Source organism: Mobula hypostoma, chromosome 11 (assembly GCF_963921235.1).
Source record: "Mobula hypostoma chromosome 11, sMobHyp1.1, whole genome shotgun sequence".
NCBI classification, from domain to species: Eukaryota; Metazoa; Chordata; class Chondrichthyes; order Myliobatiformes; family Myliobatidae; genus Mobula; species Mobula hypostoma.
Window position 1 is genome coordinate 106,502,430 of NC_086107.1, and position 24,534 is coordinate 106,526,963.

The 24,534-nt window shown below is 43.4% G+C and overlaps 1 protein-coding gene across 5 annotated transcripts in view; it reads right to left on the reverse strand.

Annotated features, from left to right (window-relative positions):
• Positions 1-24,534, reverse strand: part of LOC134354075 (epsin-2-like) — a 65,697-nt gene that overhangs the window by 9,074 nt on the left and 32,089 nt on the right. For 3 of the 5 annotated variants that reach the window (XM_063062817.1, XM_063062818.1, XM_063062816.1), the window contains 5 exons: positions 12,704-12,805; positions 10,244-10,397; positions 4,020-4,169; positions 1,915-2,025; positions 40-294 (listed from right to left, as the gene is read on the reverse strand). In XM_063062817.1, coding sequence (XP_062918887.1) covers positions 40-294; positions 1,915-2,025; positions 4,020-4,169; positions 10,244-10,397; positions 12,704-12,805 — 772 coding nt within the window. The remainder of the gene's footprint in view (positions 1-39; positions 295-1,914; positions 2,026-4,019; positions 4,170-10,243; positions 10,398-12,703; positions 12,806-24,534) is intronic. The other 2 variants (XM_063062819.1, XM_063062820.1) reach the window with 2 other exon arrangements.

Here is a 24,534-nt window from a genome sequence, read left to right on the forward strand (position 1 = left end):
TCGGAGTTACTCAAAGCTGTGAGCAGACCACGCACTCACCCTGCATCAAGAAGGGGTTTGTGTTCACATTAGGGTGCGTTGTGCGGGCAATGAGAGTGTCCAGGTTTACCAGCGAAGCGTTGGGGCCCAGGAAGGTTTCGGGGTTCTTCTGCATGACGGGCTGGTGCTTGGGGGTGGATGGCTTGGAGGCCTTGCTGCTCAAGATGGAGGGTATATCGAAGGTGTTGGGGAAGGCTGTGTCACCGGACGTCGCTGCTGTGGTCAGGGCGTTACCCGGCCCCTCGAATCTGGCACCTGCAATGCTCAGAATAAGCTTACACAGGAAAAACATCCTTACTGCTCTTGATGCCTATTCCGTGACAAATACAGTCCGATCGAGGGTAAGAATGGCAACACGATCGTCAGCCCTCAAAACTCCCCTTCCCTGCGCAATAAAAACAAAACGCATCAAACGGCAACAAGAATATCAACCCCCAAACCACCTCCCCTCGTGCTAGAAACTAAGAAATCGCACCACATGCCATTGAGAAAGAATCAGCAAAAACACAGAATATAAAAACCATAAGATTGAAAAAGTCCATAGTCCAATCCATAAACGCAGAACCTCGGTAACATCCTCCGAGAGCACTGAGAGGGGGAGAGGGAGGGGGGAGAGGGGGAGGGGGGAGAGAGAGAGAGGGGGGAGAGGGGGGAGGGGAGGAGGGGGGAGGGGAGGAGGGGGGAGAGAGAGAGGGGGGAGGGGGGGAGGGGAGAGAGAGAGATACCCTGCAGCCACAATGAGTGATAGGCTGCCACACAGACTCCATATCTGTTTAAACGTTCTGCACTCTTGATAATTTTCCCCCAACCCCACCAAAGTATTGTAAAACTCCAGCAAGGGTGCAACCCTAGTCTTGGCACTCACAGTCGGCTGTGACTGAGAACCGTTATCGGGGACTCCAGTGAATATATCAAACTGGTACAGTGTCCTCTGAAATGCTGTTGCAGGAGGTAAGGTTAAACCAAGCATCAGACAACTTAGAGTGGGTGTAGTTAGTATTGGGCAGGGACGAATGTGTCAGAGAGTCTGCTCCATTCCACACTGTGCTGAGAGTCTAGATCACTATTATGGGGTATGGTAGCATTGCAGTTAACGTTAATGCCGTTACAGGACCAGTGACCGGGGTTCATTTCTGCTGCTTTCTTTAAGGAGTTTGTACGTTCTCCCTCTGTCTGCATGGGTTTCCTCTGGGTGGTCTGGTTTTTCTCCCACATTCCAAAGACATACAGATAGTAGGTTAATTGGGAAGTTTGGGCTCGTTGAGCCAGAGTGCCTTTTAGCATGCTGTATCTCAGCAAATATAAAAATAAATTAAAGGAACTATTTTTCAGATGCCGAAACCTTTCACTCTGACACTAAGGGACTGATCACAAGATCTCACATCTCATGCAGAATTCCCTATAAGGTAGTGCAGAACTGATTTGGATTTTTCAGATAGTAATAAATAGCAGTCCAGTTTGCTTTTGCATGTGAAAGGTGCAGTAGGAAAGTAGATTGTTCTTCCCAGTGCCCTCAACCCAACACCAACAAAATAACCGTTTCACTGTTGTTCGTGGGAACTTACTACTGTATGTGCAAGCTGCCTGTGAAAATATTTGTGAAGTACAGGATAAACTGTAAAGTATGTTGGGATGTGCTGGCAGGAGACTGGAGAAGATTTTGAATTTTAAATAAGATTTTACCAACTAGTGAACCTTATCTTTGTAATGCCTGTAGTGTAGGAAATTGCCCAAAGGCAGTTCATAGAACTGAAGTAACAAACCAGATGATGGAGCGAAAAATAATGAGCACAATGATGGAGAAATGACCAAAGCGAACATATGACTGGACACAGCAAAGCTTAGATCAGCTGGTCATCACAGTGGGAAACTCACCTGTTGCCTGCCCTTCTGCTTTCTTGGGTGAGCCTCGGAGATGGCTGAACGCAGAGAAGTCATCCGTCACAGTTGCATCTGCAGTGCCAAGAGAGTGGAAAGGGGAAGCTCCTGCGAGAGAGGATGTGCTGGGAATTGTAATTTAATCTTTTGCCTTTCCTGCACTAGTCTGTTCTCTATATTGAGACCCAATACACAATCAGGATGTTGTCTTTGAGCTACGAGTGAACTTTGTTAGTTTGGGGCCACAACCCAGATATGAAAATATCTTTAAAGAAATATTTTACAACAATCTGGCACTTTTAGTCAACCGATTTTTTAAAAAGCCACACTTTTTCTTTAAATATTTTCAAAACATCCATTAACTCACAATCTGTCAAGTCTAGTAACTTAACACTGTCCCAGTCCATTCCATGATGATTGAGTTTTGGAGGTCAAAGACACTACCTCACGGTTAATACCTCACATCTTCCTATATGTACTGAGGATGAAACCAGAACCATAGCTACTAGTTGCAGAGACTAGAACCTGCACAGAGGTAATATTTTAAATATAAACTGCAATGAGAGGCTAAAGGCTTTGAAAAGTCTCTTTCCAGTATCCTTACTCAAAAAACAAAAAATCAAAATACGTTCACACTTTCCACAGAAATTATGATTTCTTATAACTAAAAAAAGCAATACTTAAATGATAGAAACTTGGACTTAAACCAACCACCTTTTAGGAACAATACACTTCGTATTCAATAAATTCTAAACGCAGATGATTTCACAAACAGGACTGATCAACTTCTGTCAGAATTGAAGTGACCAACGCATCTGTGATTGGTGGTTTTGCCTTATTCAGTCCCTAATGACAACCACTGGCACATAACAGGAAGGTGAAAGTCACTGTAGAAATGCAAATTAGCCTTCCTTTGACACTGGCTCGGTTTTGGGAGACATCCTGCTCATCTACAAACCATACTAAGTGTCCAAACGGTTGAACACTCTGATTAACTTGATTCTGATATGGATATTGCCCTTCAAGGTATCCAGTGAATGTTGTACTGGGGGGAGAAAGATTACTGGATCCCTTGGTGTCCCACTCTTCTCACAGAAGGGGCTTGTACAATCAGGTGATAGAAAAGATGTTTTGACATCTTTTCGAAGAGTGGAGTTTTTCTCCTTGTCCTGGGCCAATACCTGTCCTTCAATCAACATCATTACAGCAGATTACCTGATAATTATTGAACTGTGGGAGTCTTTATATGTGTAAGCCAGCTGCCTGCAATGTTTTCTGCAGTTTGGTTAGCATAATGCTTTACAGTACCAGCAACCTGGGTTCAATTCCACCTGCTGTCTGTGAGGGGTTTGTACGTCCTCCCTGTGAAATGCGTAGGCTTCCTCCGGGTGCTCCAGTTTCCTTCCACAGGCCAAAGATGTATGGTTGGTAGGTCACTGTAAATTGTCCTGTGATGAGGCTAAGATTAACTCGGGGGTCGCTGGGTTGTCTGGCTCAAAGGGCTGGAAGGGGCTACTCTGTGCTACATCTCAAGTACCTTAAAGCCTTTGGGACTTCTTGAAATATGCTATAGAAATGAGTTTCTCTTTTATAAGCCCAATGTAATTTAAAAAAAAAACCTTTGTAGACACAGCTTCAGCACTTGTGTTCAATCCTCTGTCAGGATACTAGGGTGCTAGGTGCTGAGTTTGCATGTATTGCCTACTGACCAAGCGAGCTTCCCCTGGGTGTTCTGGTTTCCACCTATGTCCCTGAGAACGGCCGGCTGGTAGGTTAACTAGCTATTTAGATTGCTCGAGTACAAATGGGTCATAGAATCTTGGGAGGAGATGATGGGAATGCGAGGCAAATAAAATGGGATTAGTGTATGATTAAGTGGTCAGCACAGATTGGTGGGCCGAAGGGCCTGTACTTGTGCTTTTCAACTCTATGACTAAATCAGCATATAGTAATTAACATTTTAAAAAATACTGAAGTGAGATTGAAATGATTTTTGTGTGTGTTGCTTGGATTTCTAGTATCTGCAGATTTTCTCTTGTTTTTGTTGACGTGACTGAACTAATGGGTAGTTGGACTTGCTCTGTGCTTCTATCATGCCTCACCTGGGGGAGAGGTCGGGGCCCAAGGATCGCGATCAGAGGCTGGTGCGACGGAGCCCCAGGGATCTGTGCTTCTTGATGGCTGATCTCCTGAAGGGGGGTGGCTGGAAGCTCCCCACGGATCAGAGGCAGTTGCAGCCAGCCTGGAACCTGCTGCAAGATGGATTGAGATTTTAAGTTGAACATTATGAATGAATTTTAGCTCTACTAAAGCTGTAGGCTATTAGTCATTACATAATATACCAAAACACTTAGTAATTTCCTTTTGATTGTTAGATGCCAATGCCCAGGACATTTCTGTAAATAAAACCTGCTGTAAGTGACAAATCTTATGTGAAATTGTGTCTAGAGACCAAGGCAACTACAGTTTTAATGGATCTCCTTACTCTTTATATACCAAGAACTGAAAACTGAGAACTGAGATCTAACCGTCCCAACATATCAATGCAGCTATAAAGAAGGCAAGACAGCGATTATATTTGTTAGGAGTTTGAGGAGATTTGGTTTGTCACTTAAAACACTCGAAAACTTCTACAGATGTACCGTGGAGAGCATTCACACAGGCTGCATCACCGTCTGGTATGTGGGGGTGGGGGGGGGGCTGCTGCATGGGATCAAAAGAAGCTACAGAAAGTTGTAAAATTAGTCAGCACCATCTTGTGTACTAGCCTCCGTAGTATCCAAGACATCTTCAAGGAGCAGTGCCTCAGAAAAACGGTGTCTGTTATTATGGACCCCTGTCACTCAGGGCATGCCCTCTTCTCATTGTTACCATACAGAAGCCTGAAGGTACATACTCAGCGATTCAAGAACAGCGTCTTCCCCTCTGCCACCCAATTGCTAAATAGACATTGAACCCTTGGAAGTACTTCATTTTTTTTACATTACTTCTGTTTTTGCACTATTTTTAACTATTTTTAATGTATATACTTACTGTAATTGATTTACTTATTTTTTAAAAATCATGTATTGCATTGTACTGCTGCCGCTAAGTTAACGAATTTCACGACCTATGCTGGTGATATAAAACCTGATTCTGATTCTGAAATGCTGTGATTGCTTTCCAGCAGAAAATTGTGTGCTCAACAATGAAACAGAAACATCAATGAGATAAATAAAGGATCAGTATACAAACAGTAGCACAGCATAAGTGTCTCTCACCTCCACCACGAGAGCGACCAAAAAACATGCATGTCTCAAAGGATTTGCAAAAATGCACCACTGCATCCACTATGAGGGTGGTGAATGTGGAATTTGTTGCATTGACAGCTGTGGAGGCCAAGTCATTGGGTAAATTTAAAGCGGAGGTTGATAGATTCCTGATTAGAGTTATGGGGCGAGGCCAGGAGGATGGGATTGAGAGGGATAATAAATCAGCCATGATGGAATGGTGCAGCAGACTCAATTCTAATCCTGCTCCTATGTCCAATGGTTTTATACGTTAAAGTAGGTGACTTAGAACATTCTACTGTAGTACTAAAGTGAATAAATGGTGGATAAGACATTGAACTGAGTTACAATGGAGCTTCAAGTGGGAATTTTCCATTACACCATGGATTCTGTATTGATGATGGCTTCATGGTCTGTCGAATACAACGTAGCCACACTATCTCAGGTCATGACTTAGGGTGGCCCAGGTAACATCACTAGCATCAAGCAGACATAAGAGAATCTATTTGCTAGAACCTGGAACAACAAGATGCTAGAGGAACTCAGTGGGTCAGGTAGTATCTGAGGCTGGAAATGTCCATGGTCCATTTCCCTCCACAGATGTTGCCTGACCTGCGATGTTCCTGCTGCTTGTTCACAGGCATCAGTGGAGGCATGCTGCACCACTGTTACAACGCCAACAACCTGGGTTCAATTCCTGCTGCTGTCTGTGAAGTTTGTACATTCTCCCCGTGACCATGTGGGTTTCCTTTGGGTGCTCTGGTTTCCTCGAACACTCCAAAGATGTACAGGTTAGTGGTTAATTGGTCACATACATGTAATGGGGCAGTGCAGGCTCGATGGGGCTTGTTATTGTATTGTTCGTTTGTTCATTATATGCCGTGTCGTATGACGTAGGTGATAGTCTTTCCATAACCATAACAACAGGAATTCTGCAGATGCTGGAAATTCAAGCAACATACATCAAAGTTGCTGGTGAACGCAGCAGGCCAGGCAGCATCTATAGGAAGAGGCGCAGTCGACGTTTCAGGCCGAGACCCTTCGTCAGGACTAACTGAAGGAAGAGTGAGTCCATAACCATGATTGTTCTTGGCAAAATTTTCTACAAATTTGCTATTGCCTTCTTCTGGACAGTGTCTTTACAAGACAGGCAACCCCAGTGATTGTCAATACTTTGCAGAGAGTATCTGCCTGACATCAGTGGTCACGTCACCAGGACTTGTGATATGCACCAGTTGCTCACACCACCATCCGCCACCAGGTCCCATGGCTTAACGTGACCCTGATCAGGGGGCTAAGCAGGTGATAAGACTTTGCTGAAGGGTGACCTGCAGGTTAGCGGAGGGAAGGAGTGCCTTATACCACCTTTGGTAGGGACGCATCTCCATCATGCCACACAAACTGTGCTGTATCTCTAAATAAAAATGTTAAAATGCGGCTGACTGTGCAGCTAAAAATCTCAAGTACCCAAGCAGAAGATAGCTTGAACCTCTGTCATAACTATGGATCATCAGACCGAAGGTTGTAATTTCAGGGGCTCTCCAGTTCAGAAAAGATTTTAAGGATTCCTACATAAACCTCTCTGATCACAGCAAAGCAGAGTCAAGGTTAGTCAAGATGGAACCTAGCGCACACTGGACTCCTTCCACAAAGTACACAAAACTGTACAGAGACAAAGTACACAATACAGAGGAACAATAGGGATAAAATAACGTATCCTGATATTGTATGAATGTATTAGATATTAACAGGTATTTTACTGAGGACTCCCTCCAAAACAAACAGGTTCCCACAGGACTTTCAACAGTGGTGACAATGAGTGTTCAATTAGGATTGATCTAGTTAATAGGATGCAATCTGTCATGATGCTACACCACTATGAAACCAAAGTCATCAATAGAAAGGGGGTTAAATAACCAGGAGGAGTAGGAGTAGGACCGTGCAATGCTTTACAACACCACTCCAATTCGTCTACAGAAGATACAGGTCTACATCAGGTGCTATCTTGTTGGTTCTTTGCACAACCCTGGAACACTGGACAGCAAAGATGCATACATCAGGATGCTCTTTATCAATTACAGCTCAGCACCTATGACTGTGTGGCTAAGTGCAGCTCCACACCAGAAACATGCTTGCTGATAACACCACCGTTGTGGGCCGTATCAAAGGTGGTGATGAATCAGCATTCAGGAGGGAGATTGAAAATTTGGCTGAGTGGTGCATTAACAACAGCCTCTCACTCAATGTCAGCAAGACCAAGGAATTGATTGAAGACTTCAGGAGAGGGTAACCAGATGTCCATGAGCCAGTAATAATTGGATGAGAGATGGAGAGGGCCAGTAAACTTTAAATTCCTGGGTGTCAAATATCTCAGAAGACCTGTCCTGGACCCGCCATATGAATATAATTGTGAAGAATGCATGACAGCACCTCTACTTCCTCAGGAGTCTGCAGAGATTTGGAATGTCATCAAAAACCTTGGCAAACTTCCACAGATGTGTGGTGGGAAGTGTGTTGACTGGCTGCATTGCGGCTTGGTATGAGAACACCAGTGCCTTTGAGTGGAAAATCCTACAAAAGCTAGTGCATTACAGGTAAAAACCCTTCCAACCATTGAGCACATCTACATGAAATGTTGCTGTAGAAAAGCAGCATCCATCATCAGAGATTCCCACCACCCAGGCCATGCTCTTTTCTCACTGCTACCATCAGGTAGAAGGTACAAGTGCCTCAGGACAAGCACGACCAGGTTCAAGAACAGTTACTACCCCTCAATCATCAGGAGATAACTACACTCATTTAAGCAGGTTATTCTTGCTATTGCAGCGGAGGTTCACGAGGTTAATTCCCAGGATGGCGGGACTGTCATATGTTGAAAGATTGGAGCGACTGGGCTTGTATACACTGGAAGTTAGGAGGATGAGAGGGGATCTGATTGAAACATATAAGATTATTAAGGGATTGAACATGCTAGAGGCAGGAAACATGTTCCCGATGTTGGGGGAGTCCAGAACCAGAGGCCACAATTTGAGAATAAGGGGTAGACCATTTAGAACGGAGTTGAGGAAAAATTTTTTCACCCAGAGAGTTGTGGATCTGTGGAATGCTCTGCCTCAGAGGGCAGTGGAGGCCAATTCTCTGGATGCTTTCAAGAAAGAGTTAGATAGAGCTCTTAATGATAGCAGAGTCAAGGGATATGGGGAGAAGGCAGGAATGAGGTACTGATTGTGGATGATCAGCCATGATCACAGTGAATGGCGGTGCTGGCTCGAAGGGCTGAATGGCCTGCTCCTGCACCTATTGTCTATTGACTCTTTTACCTTGTTATTTCAAGCTCATTAGTTATTGCTATTTATTTATATCTGCATTTGCAGTTTGTTGTCCATTGATCCTGTTTACAGTCACTGTTCTCTAGATTGGCTAAGTATACTTGCAGAAAAAGGACCTCAGGGTTGTACGTGGTGGCATGTATGTACTCTGATAATAAATTTTACTTTGACTTCGACCCGGGTTCAATTCTGCCACTGTCTGTAAGGGGTTTGTATGTTCTCCCTGTGACTGTGTGGGTTTCCTCTGGGTGCTCAGGTTTCCTCCCACATTACAAAGACATACAGGTTAGGGTTAGTAAGCTGTGGGTATGCCACATTGGCGCTGGAAGCACTGGGAAACTTGTGGGTGCCCCACCCTACAGATCCTAGGACTGTGTTGGTTACTGATGCATTTCACTATATATTTCATTGTTTTGATGTATAGGTGACAAATAAAAGTCATCTTTATCTTTAGAATATTCTAGTTGATTAGTGTTTTGGTCAGTTTTACTCCTAAGAACACTGAGAACAGTGGTCACTTTATGAAGTAGACCTGCTCGTTAATGCAAATATCTAATCAGCCAATCATGTGGCAGCAGCTCAAAGCATGTAGACAATGGTCAAGAGGTTCAGTTGTTCTTCAGACCAAACATCAGAATGGGGAAGAAATGTGATCAAAGTGACTTTGACTGTAGAATGATTGTTGCTACCAGACAGGGTGGTTTGAGTATCTCAGAAACTACTGATCTCCTGGGATTTTCACACACAACAGTCTCTAAAGTTTACAGAGAATAGTGCAAAAAATAAAGATCATCCAGTGAGCAGCAGTTCTGTGGGTGAGAAAACCTTGTTAATGAGAGAGATCAGAGGAGAATGGCCAGACTGGTTCAAGCTGACAGGAAGGTGACAGGAACTCAAATAATTAACAGTGACGTGCAGAAGAGCATCTCTGAATGCACAACACATTGAATCTTGAAGTGGATAGGCTATAGCAGCAGAAGACTGCAAACATTCACTCAGTGGCCTCTTTATTAAGAGGTACCTAATAAAGTGGCCACTGAGTGTATTTCTGTTACTAAAATCGGAAAATCTTAGAAATATTGAGTAATCCAAACTGTGGAGAAAGAAAAACAGAGCTAATGATTCTGGCCAATCAGCTCTGATGAAAGGCTCTCAACCGGAAATGTTAATCCTAGTTCCCTCACCACTAATGCTGCCTGACTTGCTGGGTATGTCAGCATTTTCTGATTTCTTCTCTAATTTCCACCATACAATAGAGTTTTAACTTGGAATCAATTCTCTCCATGCGGTCCTGTACTAGGTTTTCTAAATGAGTTAGTATTCTTTTATGCAATACCAATATCCTCCCTCCGTTCAAGGCAACATGGCATGTTGGGGGACAACTCCCTAGTCTCTGCCCGGTAGCCAAGTTGGAGTCTGTGCAGCAAGGAAGATCGGCAAGTTAATACTAATAACTCCAATCAAGACTGATGCATGTAAACCTCTACAGGTTGAGATATTTTCTAGTAGAAGTTCATTGGTCAATGATCGGCTATTTCTTATCCAGAACCACAGAAGCCCAGTCTAACACTTCAACTATCACTCCTTCTTGAGCCTGCGGTTTCAGGTTAGACCCAGCCTTTATAATTGTACACGGACTCATCGGGGTATCTGGTTATTGATTAGGCAGCCATAAACGCGCGCAACAACCAAACTGCTAAGAGTGAAAATAACTCCAACAGATGTTACCCATTTGCTTCCAAGGGTCAGTAGATACTGGACGAGATACAGCAGCCCATGGGTCAGGTTTGGCTGTGGCTGCTGATGGGAAGGGGGTTCCCCATGGGTCAGATTTCTGTGCCAGGGGAGATGGAGTGGAGTCCGTCAGATCAAGCAGAGCCGTCTGCAAAAATAAATATTTGAAAGAAATGAATATTTGGCTTATCTGGTGATTATGAACTTTAAGTTTTTTCCCTTATCATTCTTTGCATAGATGGGTGGAGACAGCTCTAAGTATCTATTAACAAAACACCCCTAAGCAATTACAGTCTGAACGTTTTGTATTGGAAATGTCCTGACAGGGGCAGGCACTGATGTTTTTCCATCTCTGTCGGGGAAATGCAGTGAGCATGTTCTGCCAAGTTCAGAATGTGGTGTGACTGCATCCCTTGTCAAGCGTTTAAATGACTAGTTTACCACAGAAGCTGAGTGATATATCAGGAGCAACATCAAGCTCAAGACAGGAAGTGTAAAGATGCAATATTTTGATGTGCTCACTTCGCATAAACTACTCCCACTACTAATGAGAAACCAAACAGTCTGACATTTCGTCTTACTCTTATAGAGCTCCAAACTGATGTTAAATTCAGAACAGGGATTTCCAGTCGCCTCTCTTCAGGTCTGGCACTAATTCACATTTAGATATCTGGAATAAGGTGTCTAATTACTATACTCTAAAATATCTTGCTGATTTGTATCTCAATACCACTTACGTAATTTCCTTCCACGATATTTGTATTTATAGCAATAGACATATCAGTTATTCATACTGTAGATCAAAAAAATCTAGTTAAAGTTTAAAAGTTTTAAAATATACTATTATAAACCCTGTTTTCCCATGTTCAGTAAAGGTTGCCTATGTAAACAAATGAGAACACAGTTGCATCTTTCAATCAGCAACAGCATGCAGTAGGTTCCTTCTCATCTTCTCAAGCCATCTGGAGAGAAATTCCTCAATCCCAATGAACTCTGTTCCCCAAATTGCCACATATTCTTCATAGTTAAGTACAGAACATGATATCTAGAATATTCTAGAACATTCTCCAAGAGGACCACAATCCAGTTATAGTTTGGATCCCTGCATGGCTCAATGATTCGGAGAGCTACATTGGCTGGAGACAGTCATTTATTTTTTGACACTTGGTAGGGTCATCCATACCAGACAGATCAAAGGGTAGAGGTCAGACTAAGAGCTGTCCACCGGCCCTCCAGGTATGGGGGCTCAGCTTAGGGCCTAATAACCCTGACTGGTCAAACAAAACTGTTACAGAAACAGCAACGAAGACTCCTACATCTGTGTGCGATGGTATTCATGAGTCTTCACCCAGACTTGCATGGCTGACAGTAGTGAAAGCCAGGGGAAACTATTGGCATGATGAAGGAAGCCCTGAACACCACCAGAGATGGAGGACCTTCATTGATGCCCTAAACGCCCGCTGCGCAACAGGCAATTTGTGTCTACAGTTTACTCTTAGGAAGATTTGATGGCTCTGGCTCTGTACTCACTGGAGTTCAGAAGAATTTGGTGGTGGGGGAGGGAAGGATCTCATTGAATCCAAGTGAATCTTGCAAGGTGTAGATAGAGTGGATGTGGAGATAATGTTTCCAGTAGTGGGAGAGTCGAGGATCAGAGAGCGCAGCATCATAATACAAGGACATCCATTTAGAACAGAGGTAAGGAAGAATTTCTATAGCCAGAGGGTGGTGGATCTGTGGAAGTGATTGCCAGAAGCAGCTGCGGAAGCCCAAGTCATTGGGTATATTTGAAGTGGAGGTTGATAGGTCCTTTATTAGTGAGGGTGACAAAGGTTACGGGGAGAAGACAAGATGGAATAAATCGTCATGATTTATTCCATGACTTGATGGGCTGAATGGCCTAATTCTGCAATGAAGTATTATGGTCCTATGATCTTCTTATCCTTCAGCACCCAAATATTTGGTTTTTATAACATACGAAGGATAAATGGAGAATAGTGTCTTTAGGCTGAATATCAGCTGCAAATTCTACGCAACCAAAATTTCAGCTACTGTCATCACATTTTGCTGAAACACTAATAACACTTTATGTAGACAAAGCTTTCGTTTCACCCCCAAGTTTCCTTCAATGTTATCCAAATCTATAAAAATTAATAGCACCTGTAAAGGATCAATAGATAGAGAGCCAATTCAAGATTAACTCCACTATTTTAAGATATGACACATTCTGACATCCCAGCACTGTACTGAGGAATGTGCCACCACCAAAGATGTGCTAGCTACTTGCTCAGGCAGTGTTAAAGATTCCATATCATCGTTCGTAGTCGTGGTATAGTAACAATGTGATTAATGCAAAAATTACTCCAATGGGCTGTCAGGTAAGGGGACAAGATTGGGTGGGTATAATGAATGGGTACAGACACAGTCAGAGCTAAGGATGGTTGACAGCCACACCTCATTTTTGTGAGGGCCCCCGCCTGGTATCTGTAACTTCTGCCGGCTCTCTTCCAACGCCAGCTGTAGACGGAGGTCACCTCCACGGCGACGCCGCTCGTCCTGTGCAAACCAATCCAGAAATGGGAATCTGATTAATCAAGGCTCTGGCTGGGCTACCAACTCATATTGACCAATGGAGCCAGGTCTGTCCTTGGTGTGTGGCCACTCATTTACTCAAAGCAGAAAACACCAGCTCCAGGGGTGAAGAATGATCCACAATTCACCCTGCTGAATGATAAGGGAGAGGGTCAGACTGTGTGACGTCTGACCTGGCTGCATTTACTGGCTAGGTATGTACACAAAAGGAAGACCAAACAGCCACTGCCTTAAGTTCTGGGAATTACAGTCTGTCCAGGGCGAGCAGCAGCCTGCTCAGTTGATGCATGTTAAAAAGAGGATACTTTGGTTGGATTGAGTTATTCTCCAATCTCAGCAATTTACTTGCAAACATTTCATCACCGTACGAGGAGACATCGTCAGTGCGTTGTTGATTGTGGTGTGTCTTCCAAATGCTTCGCCTTCATATACTTTTCAATCAGCTGATTGGACGTCATTTCGGAAACTCAATTGTGCTGTGGGGAAGAATTCCATGAACAATTCTATATAAAAAAAACACACAAGTCTCTGATGTATTTATGAGACGATACAGGAAAACTTCTGATCACAATGCATGAAGTTCGCCACTCAGACAATCAGCAACAAGATTTCCTCCCCACATCACAAATGAGTTTCCAAAATGACGTCCAATCCGCTGATTGTTAAGTATTTAAAGGTCAAGCATTCGGAGGACACACCACGACCAACAGCACACTGACGATGTCTCCTCGTATGGTGACGAAACGTTTGCAAGTAAATTGCCAAGATCAGAAAACAACTCAACCCAACCATCAACCACCTGAGCTACACATCTTCTGAATTACTTCCAAAGGATACTTTGCTCAGAAGTACAAGACCAATTTTGTACCAGGGCGTGGCCGACACAGCACTATTACAGCTAGCGGCGGAGTTTGGAGCTCAATTCCAGCGTTGTCTGTTATGCTTTCTCCCCGTGACTGCATGGATTTCCTCTGGGTGCTCTGGTTTCCACCCACAGTCCAAAGAGGTACAAACCCCGAACAGGATCTCGACCTGAAACGTCAACTGTTTATTCATTTACTCAGTCTGACCTGCCGAGTTCCTCCAGCATTTGGTGTGTGTTGCTGTGGTTAGTAGGTTAATAGGTCATTGTTAAATCCTGTGATTATGTAAGGTTAAATCAGTGGGTTGCTGGGTGGTGCAGCTCGTTGGGCTGGAAGGGTTCACTCTGCACTGTTCCTCTAAATAAAGGTAAATACATTTTGAAAATAAAACGCAGCCTTTGCACCCAGCTCATAACCCAAAATAAAACTAAAGTCACAGTTCAACAATCATATGAAACAAAATAAAGAGATAAGCAAGGTAATGAACCTCAATGGAGAGCTTCAAGAAGTTTATGGTGGTGACTGGGAGAAAAAGGGTATCAACAGTGAACTCAGTAAGCTCCATCCTCAAAGCAGTTTGGTACATTTCAAACGCAGGCAGGAGTATCAAGTCTAGGCAGCGTCACAAAATGAAACACCCTGTCGTCACGGTAAGTCCTGCTCCCAGTGCTAAACCTAAATCTAGTCAATGAATCATGGGAACATCCCATGCCATATTTCATCCTTTGAACCGGTAACTAGGATGCAAAATTAAAACTGATCCAAAATTAACCTAGCCACATTCAATGCAAACACAGTCAACTTTTAATCTTTTCTACTCACAGAAATGAGCAAAAAGCAGAAAAATATATGACTTCTGTTGCTCCATGTAAATTGATATTGTCAATAACATAAAACACATGCAGGAGTGCAAAGCAAATCATCCTGATCTACAGAAAATATTGAGGCAGCCTGGCATTACTTGGCACGACCTGACGTTCGATCAGAGCCTACTCATGATTCAACTCATGTAGTCGATTCCTATCGGGGTCATGTTGAGTGACACTCGGGTGGAGCAACACACTCAAAATACTGGAGGAACTCAGCAGGTCAGGCAACATCTACGAAAATGAATGAACAGTCGATGTTTCGGGCCGAGGCTCTTCTTTAAGACTGAGAAAGAAAGGGGAAGATGCTAGAATAAAAAGGTTGGGGGGAGGGAAAGGAGGCTAGCTGGAAGGGGATAGGTGAAGCCAGGAGGATGGGAAAGGTCAAGGGCTGGAGAAGAAAGAAACATAGAAACATAGAAAATAGGTGCAGGAGTAGGGCATTCAGCCCTTCGAGCCTGCACTGCCATTCAGTATGATCATGGCTGATCATCCAACTCAGAACCCTCTACCTGCCTTCCCTCCATACCCCCTGATCCCTTTAGCCACAAGGGCCATATCTAACTCCCTCTTAAATATAGCCAATGAACTGGCCTCAACTGTATCCTGTGGCAGAGAATTCCACAGATTCACCACTCTCTGTGTGAAGAAGTTTTTCCTAATCTTGGTCCTAAAAGGCTTCCCCTTTATCCTCAAACTGTGACCCCTCGTTCTGGACTTCCCCAACATCGGAAACAATCTTCCTGCATCTAGCCTGTCCAATCCCTTTAGGATTTTATACGTTTCAATAAGATCCCCCCTCAAACTTCTAAATTCCAATGAGTATAAGCCTAGTTCATCCAGTCTTTCATCATATGAAAGTCCTGCCATCCCAGGAATCAATCTGGTGAACCTTCTTTGTACTCCCTCAATGGCAAGGATGCCTTTCCTCAGATTAGGGGACCAAAACTGCACACAATACTCCAGGTGTGGTCTCACTAAGGCCTTGTACAACTGCAGTCGTACCTCCCTGCTCCTGTACTCGAATCCTCTTGCTATGAATGCCAGCATACCATTTGCCTTTTTCACCGCCTGCTGTACTTGCATGCCCACTTTCAATGACTGGTGTATAATGACACCCAGGTCTCGTTGCACCTCCCCTTTTCCTAATTGGCCACCATTCAGATAATATTCTGTTTTCCTGTTTTTGCCACCAAAGTGGATAACCTCACACTTATCCACATTAAATTGCATCTGCCATGAATATGCCCACTCACCCAACCTATCCAAGTCACCCTGCATCCCCTTAGCATCCTCCTCACAGCTAACACTGCCACCCAGCTTCGTGTCATCCGCAAACTTGGAGATGCTGCATTTAATTCCCTCATCTGAGTCATTAATATATATTGTAAACAACTGGGGTCCCAGCACTGAGCCTTGCGGTACCCCACTAGTCACTGCCTGCCATTCTGAAAAGGTCCCGTTTATTCCCACTCTTTGCTTCCTGTCTGCCAACCAACTCTCCACCCACACCAATACCTTACCCCCAATACCGTGTGCTTTAAGTTTGCACACTAATCTCCTGTGTGGGACCTTGTCAAAAGCCTTTTGAAAATCCAAATATACCACATCCACTGGTTCTCCCCTATCCACTCTACTAGTTACATCCTCAAAAAATTCTATGAGATTCGTCAGACATGATTTTCCTTTCACAAATCCATGCTGACTTTGTCCGATGATTTCACCGCTTTCCAAATGTGCTGTTATCACATCTTTGATAACTGACTCCAGCAGTTTCCCCACCACCGACGTTAGGCTAACTGGTCTATAATTCCCCGGTTTCTCTCTCCCTCCTTTTTTAAAAAGTGGGGTTACATTAGCCACCCTCCAATCCTCAGGAACTAGTCCAGAATCTAAAGGGTTTTGAAAAATTATCACTAATGCATCCACTATATCTTGGGCTACTTCCTTAAGCACTCTGGGATGCAGACCATCTGGCCCTGGGGATTTATCTGCCTTTAATCCCTTCAATTTACCTAACACCACTTCCCTACTAACATATATTTCCCTCAGTTCCTCCATCTCACTGGACCCTCTGTCCCTTACTATTTCTGGAAGATTATTTATGTCCTCCTGAGTGAAGACAGAACCAAAGTAGTTATTCAATTGGTCTGCCATGTCCTTGCTCCCCATAATCAATTCACCTGTTTCTGTCTGTAGGGGACCTACATTTATCTTAACCAATCTTTTTCTTTTCACATATCTATAAAAGCTTTTACAGTCAGTTTTTATGTTCCCTGCCAGTTTTCTCTCATAATCTTTTTTCCCCTTCCTAATTAAGCTCTTTGTCCTCCTCTGCTGGACTCTGAATTTCTCCCAGTCCTCAGGTGAGCCACTTTTTCTGGCTAATTTGTATGCTTCTTCTTTGGAATTGATACTATCCCTGATTTCCCTTGTCAGCCACGGGTGCACTACCTTCCCTGATTTATTCTTTTGCCAAACTGGGATGAACAATTGTTGTAGTTCATCCATGTGATCTTTAAATGCTTGCCATTGCATATCCACCATCAACACTTTAAGTGTCATTTGCCAGTCTATCTTAGCTAATAAACGTCTCATACCTTCAAAGTTACCCTTCTTTAAGTTCAGAACCTTTGTTTCTGAATTAACTATGTCACTCTCCATCTTAATGAAGAATTCCACCATATTATGGTCACTCTTACCCAAGGGGACTCTCACGACAAGATTGCTAATTAACCCTTCCTCATTGCTCAATACCCAGTCTAGAATAGCCTGCTCTCTAGTTGGTTCCTCGACATGTTAGAAGAGGAGAGTGGACTATAGGGAAAAGGGAAGGACGAGGGGACTCAGAGGGGAAGTAATAGGTAGGTGAGAAGTAGTAAAATGTTAGAGTGGGGAATAGAGGAAGGAGGAGCTAGGGGAATTTTGTTCAAAGGAAGGAGAAATCAGCATTCATACCATCAGGTTGGAGGGTACCCAGATGGAATATAAGGTGTTATCCCTCCACTCTGAGTGTGGCATCATCTTGGCACAAGAGGAGGCCATGGATCAACACATTGGAACAGGAATGAGAATTGGAATTAAAATATTTGGCCACCGGGAAGTCCCACTTGTGGCAGATGTCACGGAGGTGCTCAACAAAGCTGTCCCCCAATTTACAATGGGTCTCACCAATGTAGAGGAGGCCACATCGGGAGCACCCTAAGAAATTACTGCAGTGACAGGTGGTTAAATGGCTGAAACAGTCAGCAGAAACAACCTGCTGAGTTCTACATACTAAACTTACAGACCAAAGTGTTTGTTAAAACATATTTCCTGGGAGTGCCCACCAAATCATTTGGTGGTTGAGGAGGTGGCGGAGGCAGTGAGGAAAGAGGGAAGAAACTGCATTCAGCATCTATTTCATCTGGTGATGTACATTCAATTGGTGTACTGTCAGCAGAACTTGAAGTGTTATATTTATTTTATTTAGAGATATGGCCATTCCAGTCCTTCGAACCACACTGTCCAGTAACCCCAATTTAACCCTAACCTAAACAAGTTATCTGTCACCCAAACTTACTAATCTACAACATTTGTCAGTGATAATAACCCCACTTCTGATTCAAAGTTCAAATTAAACTTATTACCAAAGTGTGTAATTTTCTTGCAGGTATTCACAGTAGAACGGAGAAATACAATAGAATCAATGAAAAACGACACTGATTCTAATGTACTCTGAGAGTCCAAGCCCAAGAGGGTGTGGTAACCAACAATTCACTGACAGTGTAAGCTGACAATTTGCTGTTAAAGATGAGAACCCTTCACACAAAGCTGAAATGTCAAAACCTGTTTCTCATACAAGTTATCAATGAATAGCTGAGACTGTAACCGATTACTGCTTAGTCACATCCTGTCCATCAGAGTTTCCGGCCACTGACCCTGTTCTCTGTTCACCACAGTTCAAGCAATTTCTTAACTGGACTATCGAAAAAAATACTATAGAAAATAAGTCAGGCTCTTCAGCCCACCATATCTATGTGGAGCCGATGCCAATCAAAATTAATCCTCTTTGCTTGCACACTCTCCATATTCCCTACCCGTTTGTGCACCTGTCTAAATGCCTATCAAACCTGCTCCCAGCACCTCCCCAGGCAATATGATCCAGGCTTTTACCACTCTCTGTGTAGAAAAGTTGCCTAGCAAATCTTCTGTAAACTTTCCCCCTCTCACTTTAAACCTGCACCCCGTATTTGAATGGGTTTTGCTGCCTGCTCGCTCTGTGGAACATACTCTCTCCTTGGCACTACAGGGGTCACAAGGAGAAGAGCCATCAGGACCATCAGAGGGTGCTGAGCGAACCTCCAGATAGCTATGGGTCAAGAGATTTGACCTGTAGACCAATGCTGCTGGGCCTCAAGCCTGGCTGGGTCGCCTGGCTGAGGGTATTTGATGTTGAAAGACCTGAAGCACATGACGACCCCAGGATACATCACTAATGTGTCCCAGCACATCCCAGGATGTCTCAGCAACCCCCTGATAATGAATCCTGTCTATGTATCTCTTACATATTGTATTTTAGGTCGTTCCTCAGCCTCAGACGCTCCAAAGAAAACAATCCAAGTTTGTTCAACTTCTTATAGGTAGTACACTGCAAACCTGGTGAACCTCTTTTGCACCATCTCCAAAGCATCCATATGCTTCCTGTAATGTGGCAACCAGAAGTGCACACAATGCTCCAAATGTGGCCCAACCAAAGTTTTATACAGTTGCAGTATGACTTCCCAACTTTCAGACTCAATGCCACAAAGCAGCATGTTTTATGCCTTCTTTAGCACTTTGTCCACTGCCATTTTCAAGGAGCTATGGACTTGAATCCCAAGATGCCTCTGTACATCAAAGCTCCTAAGAGTCCTTCCTCTTGCGTTTGACCTCCCATGGAGACAATACCTACTGCCTGCCTCATCAATTATCTTCATCTCTTCCTCAAAGAACTCATTAAATTTTGAGAGATAGCCCTTCTCCCAAACCAAACCAAGTACAATTAAATCCTCAAGGGGAAGGGGAGGCGACGTCAACTCAGACCATGAGAGGTCCGCGTCGGGCATTTTCATGCCTTACAAGGCACAGATTGGAAGTCTGTGTGGGACGCCACTCCTCGCACAGACTAGAGCAATGTGTGGTTAAGTGCCTTGCTCAAGGGCACAAACATGCTGCCACAGCTGAGGCTCGAACTAGAGACCTTCATTATCACTAGACAAGCACCTTAACCACTTGGCCACGTGCCCAACACAAATCCTCAAGAATCTCCTCTAATAACTTCTTTACGAATCAACCTATAATTTTCTGGTTTATCCCCAATGTCCTTCTTAAAGAAGGGAACAACATTAACTATTTACTGGCACCTCGCCAATGACTAAAGATCTCTGACGAGCCTCCAGCAATTTCCTCAGTGTCCCAGGATAAACCCCATCACTCTCTGGTGGCTGACTGATCAATTAATTAATTAATTAATTACAGCCTGGTAACAGGCCTTTCCAGCCCAACAAGCCCACCTCACCCAATTAACCCAGTTATACCAATGTGACCAATTAACCTACTAACCTGTACGTCTTTGGAGTGTGGGAGGAAACTGGAACACCCAGAGGAAACCCACATGGTAATAGTGAGAATGCACAGACTCCTTTTAGACAGTGGCGGAAATGAACTGGGTCGTTAGTGCTGTAAAAGTGCTATGTTAACTGCTATAGCGTCCAAATGTTTTTTATCCACTTACCCATCTTAATGTTTCTCAAGACACCCAGTAACCCTACTTAACATTCACAAACCTACAATATCAATATATCCCTAATCTCATCATCATTCATCTCCTTCTCTTTGGTGAGTACTAATGTGAAGTACTCATAAAGGACCTCACCCACCTCTTCTGGCTCCACGCATAAATTTCATCTTTCATCCTTGAGAGGACCTACTGTTTCCCTAGTTATCCTCTTGCTCCTAATATAGGTATAAAATGCCATGGATTCTCCTTTCTTCTACTTGTCAAGGACATTTCATGGCCCCTTAAGCCTCCTAATTTCTTGGTTAATTCTGGTCTGCTTTGTTTACATTATTCAAGAGCCTTGTCTAGGTAGGAAGAGAAATGAGGCCCTAAACTGAGAATTTGAAGAATTAGGTAGAAAGTTAAAATGCATTAAAAATACATTCCAAAGACATACAGGTTCGGGTTAGTAGACTGTGGGCTTGCTACGTTGGCCGGAAGCATAGTGACACTTGCAGGGTGCTGCTCAGCACATAGTTGGATTGTCGTTGACATAAATGATGCATTTCATAGTATGCTTTGGTTTCAGTGTACATGTGGCAAATAAAACTAAACTATCTGACAAAGTTTCTTGGGGGGGGGGAAGCATTTTGGGAAGCAGGATCTCTAAGGCTATAATCTCGGATCATTCTGTATGCTGGTGAGTTCGGAAGTAGATAGGCAGCAGTTGAACGCATGGCCGAAGAGCTGTTTCAATACCTGGATTACTTCTAGGGATCGCAGCAGTGATCTGAACAAGGACAGGCTACACCTAAACTGATGGGACGTTTGCTAATGATGTTTCGGATGGTTTAAACTAGCGTGGCAGAGGGGTGTGTGAAATAGCAAGTAGGTCAGCAGGTGGCTGAGGAGAAGGTAGAGATTAAGTCAAGTAACTCTAATAGGCAGGGCCAGGATAATGAACATTGCAGGAATGATGATCTGAAATGTGTTTATTTTCAGAGTATAATGGGTAATGCTAACAATCTTAGAGCCTGGATTTGCGAGGACAAACCAGCGTAGGGCTTACATGGTGAGCAGTAGGGCACTGAGGAGTGTGGTAGAACAGAGGGGTCTGGGAATACAGATCCATAATTCTTTGAAAGGGGAGGCCAGGTAGGTGGGGTTGAAAAGAAAGTGGCATCACAGGCAGATTGGGTGTAAAGAAAGCTTTTGGCACATTGGCCTTCATAAATCACACTTCTGGTGCTAACACAGCATGCCCACAACTCACTAACCCTAACCTGCACGTCTCTGGAACATGGGAGGAGACCAGAGCACACGGCAGAAACCCACGCGATGATGGGAAGAACATGCAAACTCCTTACAGGCAGAAGGGAAAGTTGAACCCCAACTGGCGATTGCAGATGCTGTACAGTGGTGCATTAACTGCAATGCTACCATGCCGTACTGAAGAACTCAGTATGAAACACTGAGTGTTGATATCCACTCAGTATTAAACACTGAGCAGAAGGAAGTATGCATTAGAATGTAGCCCAAAGACGCTGTAGAGTACAAATACTAGCATCTTCTCATCTGGAGACTATTCATTACAATGCCAAATAACTACATTTACATTATTGCTGGTAGTGGTGTCAGGGTAGGAACTTTATATGGGCAACACTTTTTTTCCTGTTTTCCATGGGTAAAGAGAATACAGCTGCTTCATTTTATGGAGTATCCCAAAATGTTTTATAGAATAACAATACTTTCAAAGAATCACACCCAGCCAAAATGATTGGGTCTTGTCTCTCAGTCTGCAAGAATTCAAAGTGACTCAATCAGGCCCCCATCTGTTTACTGCCAATCATTAGTAAGACGATGTATTGACGACACCTACTCACTGGTGTGTTTCACCCAGACCACTCCGCACCAGATCTTATCACAGCCCTGGTGCAAACACCTATTCCCCAGAAGAGAGATGAGAGGAACTGCCTTGTGGAAAAACTCTCCAGTGATTGAAGTCAATCCTTGCACAACAGAAGGTAGTTGTGAGTAGTGGAAGTCATCAGTACATCACAGGAACCAGCCTCCCCTCTAGGGGCTCTGTCTGTACTTCTCGCTGTCTCAGTAAAGCTGCCAGCAGAATCAATGACCTCACCCACCCACATATTCTTTCTTCTACATCCTCCCATCAGGCAGAAGATACAAAAGCCTGAAAGCATTGTATCCCACTGTTAACAGACTCTTAAATGGACTTCCTGGATGAAAAGATGGATTCTTACCTCATAATCTACCTTGTTATGAAATTACACTTTATCATTTACCTGCATTTTTTCCTATAACTTTTACACTTTATTCTGCATTGTTATTGTTTTACCTTATTCTAGCTCCATATGCACTGCATAATGATTTGATCTGTACAAACAGTATGCAGGACAAGCTCTTCACTGTATCTAGGTACACATGTCAATAATAAACCAATACCATTCTGAGCCCCAGAATATCACTATAGGTGTTATGTGCTGGTCCAACTATTTTCAGCTGCTTTGACAATCACTTTTCTTCCATCTCAAGAATCATTTTCTGATGATTGTACATTGATCATTTCTATTACAATCCTCAATAAATGAAACAGGCCATGCCTACATACCTCAAGACCTAGAATTCAGGTATGAGTTGATAAATGGCAAGCAATACTCATGCCACAAAAACCACCAGACAATCACTAGCACCATCAAGACAATCGAATGATCTACCCTTGATGGAGAGTTCCCACTTGCCAACAACACTTAAGAAACTCAATACCATCTGTAGATGCCATGCAGCTATTTTCTGTCTGTATTGTATTTTGTGGTGCATTTATTACGGTCACCTGTCACGTGGGTTGGGGCATTGTAGAAGCAAATAAGTATAGTGACGTATTCATGCTTTGTTTAGTTTAGTCGAGTTGACATGAGAGGGTAAGCAACAGAAGGCTATTATTTTTTGTTGATCACTAACTTAGTTCGACTGCTTAGTTACACTAATTGGGACATTATTGGAACGCTAACTAGATCGCTAACTTCACTTAAATACATTAGTTCGACTACAAATTTTGTTAATTCGCTAATTGGAATGCTATATTGCTAATTTAGTTCAGTTAGTTTTATATCACCACAAAATTGTTTGTCTTTGCTGGTTTCGCAATAAAGGATCGGACGTACCCTTCTCGAATTTGGAACTTTGTTATTTTGGAAGTGCGCCATACAGTGTCGATCTCCTGGCTTAATCTCCCAGCAGTTTCGGTTTGTTTTAAAGTAACTGCTACACCATCCAGGACAAATCAGCTTGCTCACAAATTGTACCCCATCCACAACCGTAAACATTCAATCTTGGCGTAATCAAAACGTTGGAGAGTTATGTGCAATTCAGGTAGCCCCAATACATGAAGGGTGTGGAAGCTTTTGAAAGGGTGCTGCCTGGTTTAGCAGACATGAGGTTGCACAAACTTGGGTTGTTTTCTCTGGAGCATCAGAAGCTGAGGGAAGACCTGATTGAAGTATGTAAAATTATGAGAGGCAGTCAGTCAGAATCCTTCTCACAAGGTAGAAATGTCAAATATTAGAGAACATGCATTTAAGGTGAGAGGGGGAAACGGATATGTGCAGGACAAGCTGTTTTTTTTTAAAAACGCGTAGAATGGTCGGTGCATGAAACGGGCTAGCAGGAGTAGTAGTGGAAATAGATATGATAGTGATGTTTAAGAGGCTTTTAGATAGACATATAATTGTGCAGAGAATATAGGGGTATTGATCATTTGTAGGCAGAAGAGATTTAGTTTCATTTGGTGTCGAGTTCAGCACAGACATTGTGGGCTGCAGGATCTGGGCTCCACTCTTCTATGTGACTGTGGCGCATACAATAACTAAATGCTTTGCAGTTACTTGCCAAAGCCCTTCCCAACTCACATTCTCCATCAGCAAGGACAAAGGTAGCTGATGCATGGGAATAACATCATCTGCAAGTTCTTCTCCAAGTCACATAATACCTTAACTTGAAACAGATCACTGGTCTGTGTCACATGCCCTAAAACCTAGAAATGCCTGCTCATTAGAGGACCTATTCAAAGGAACTCCAGGATTTTAAGGCGGCAATTTACCACCGCCTTCTCAAGGACCATTATTACGTGCTGTGTCGTATGACATGGGCGATCATGATCCATGACCATGATTGTTCTTGGCAATTTTTTCTACAGAAGTGGTT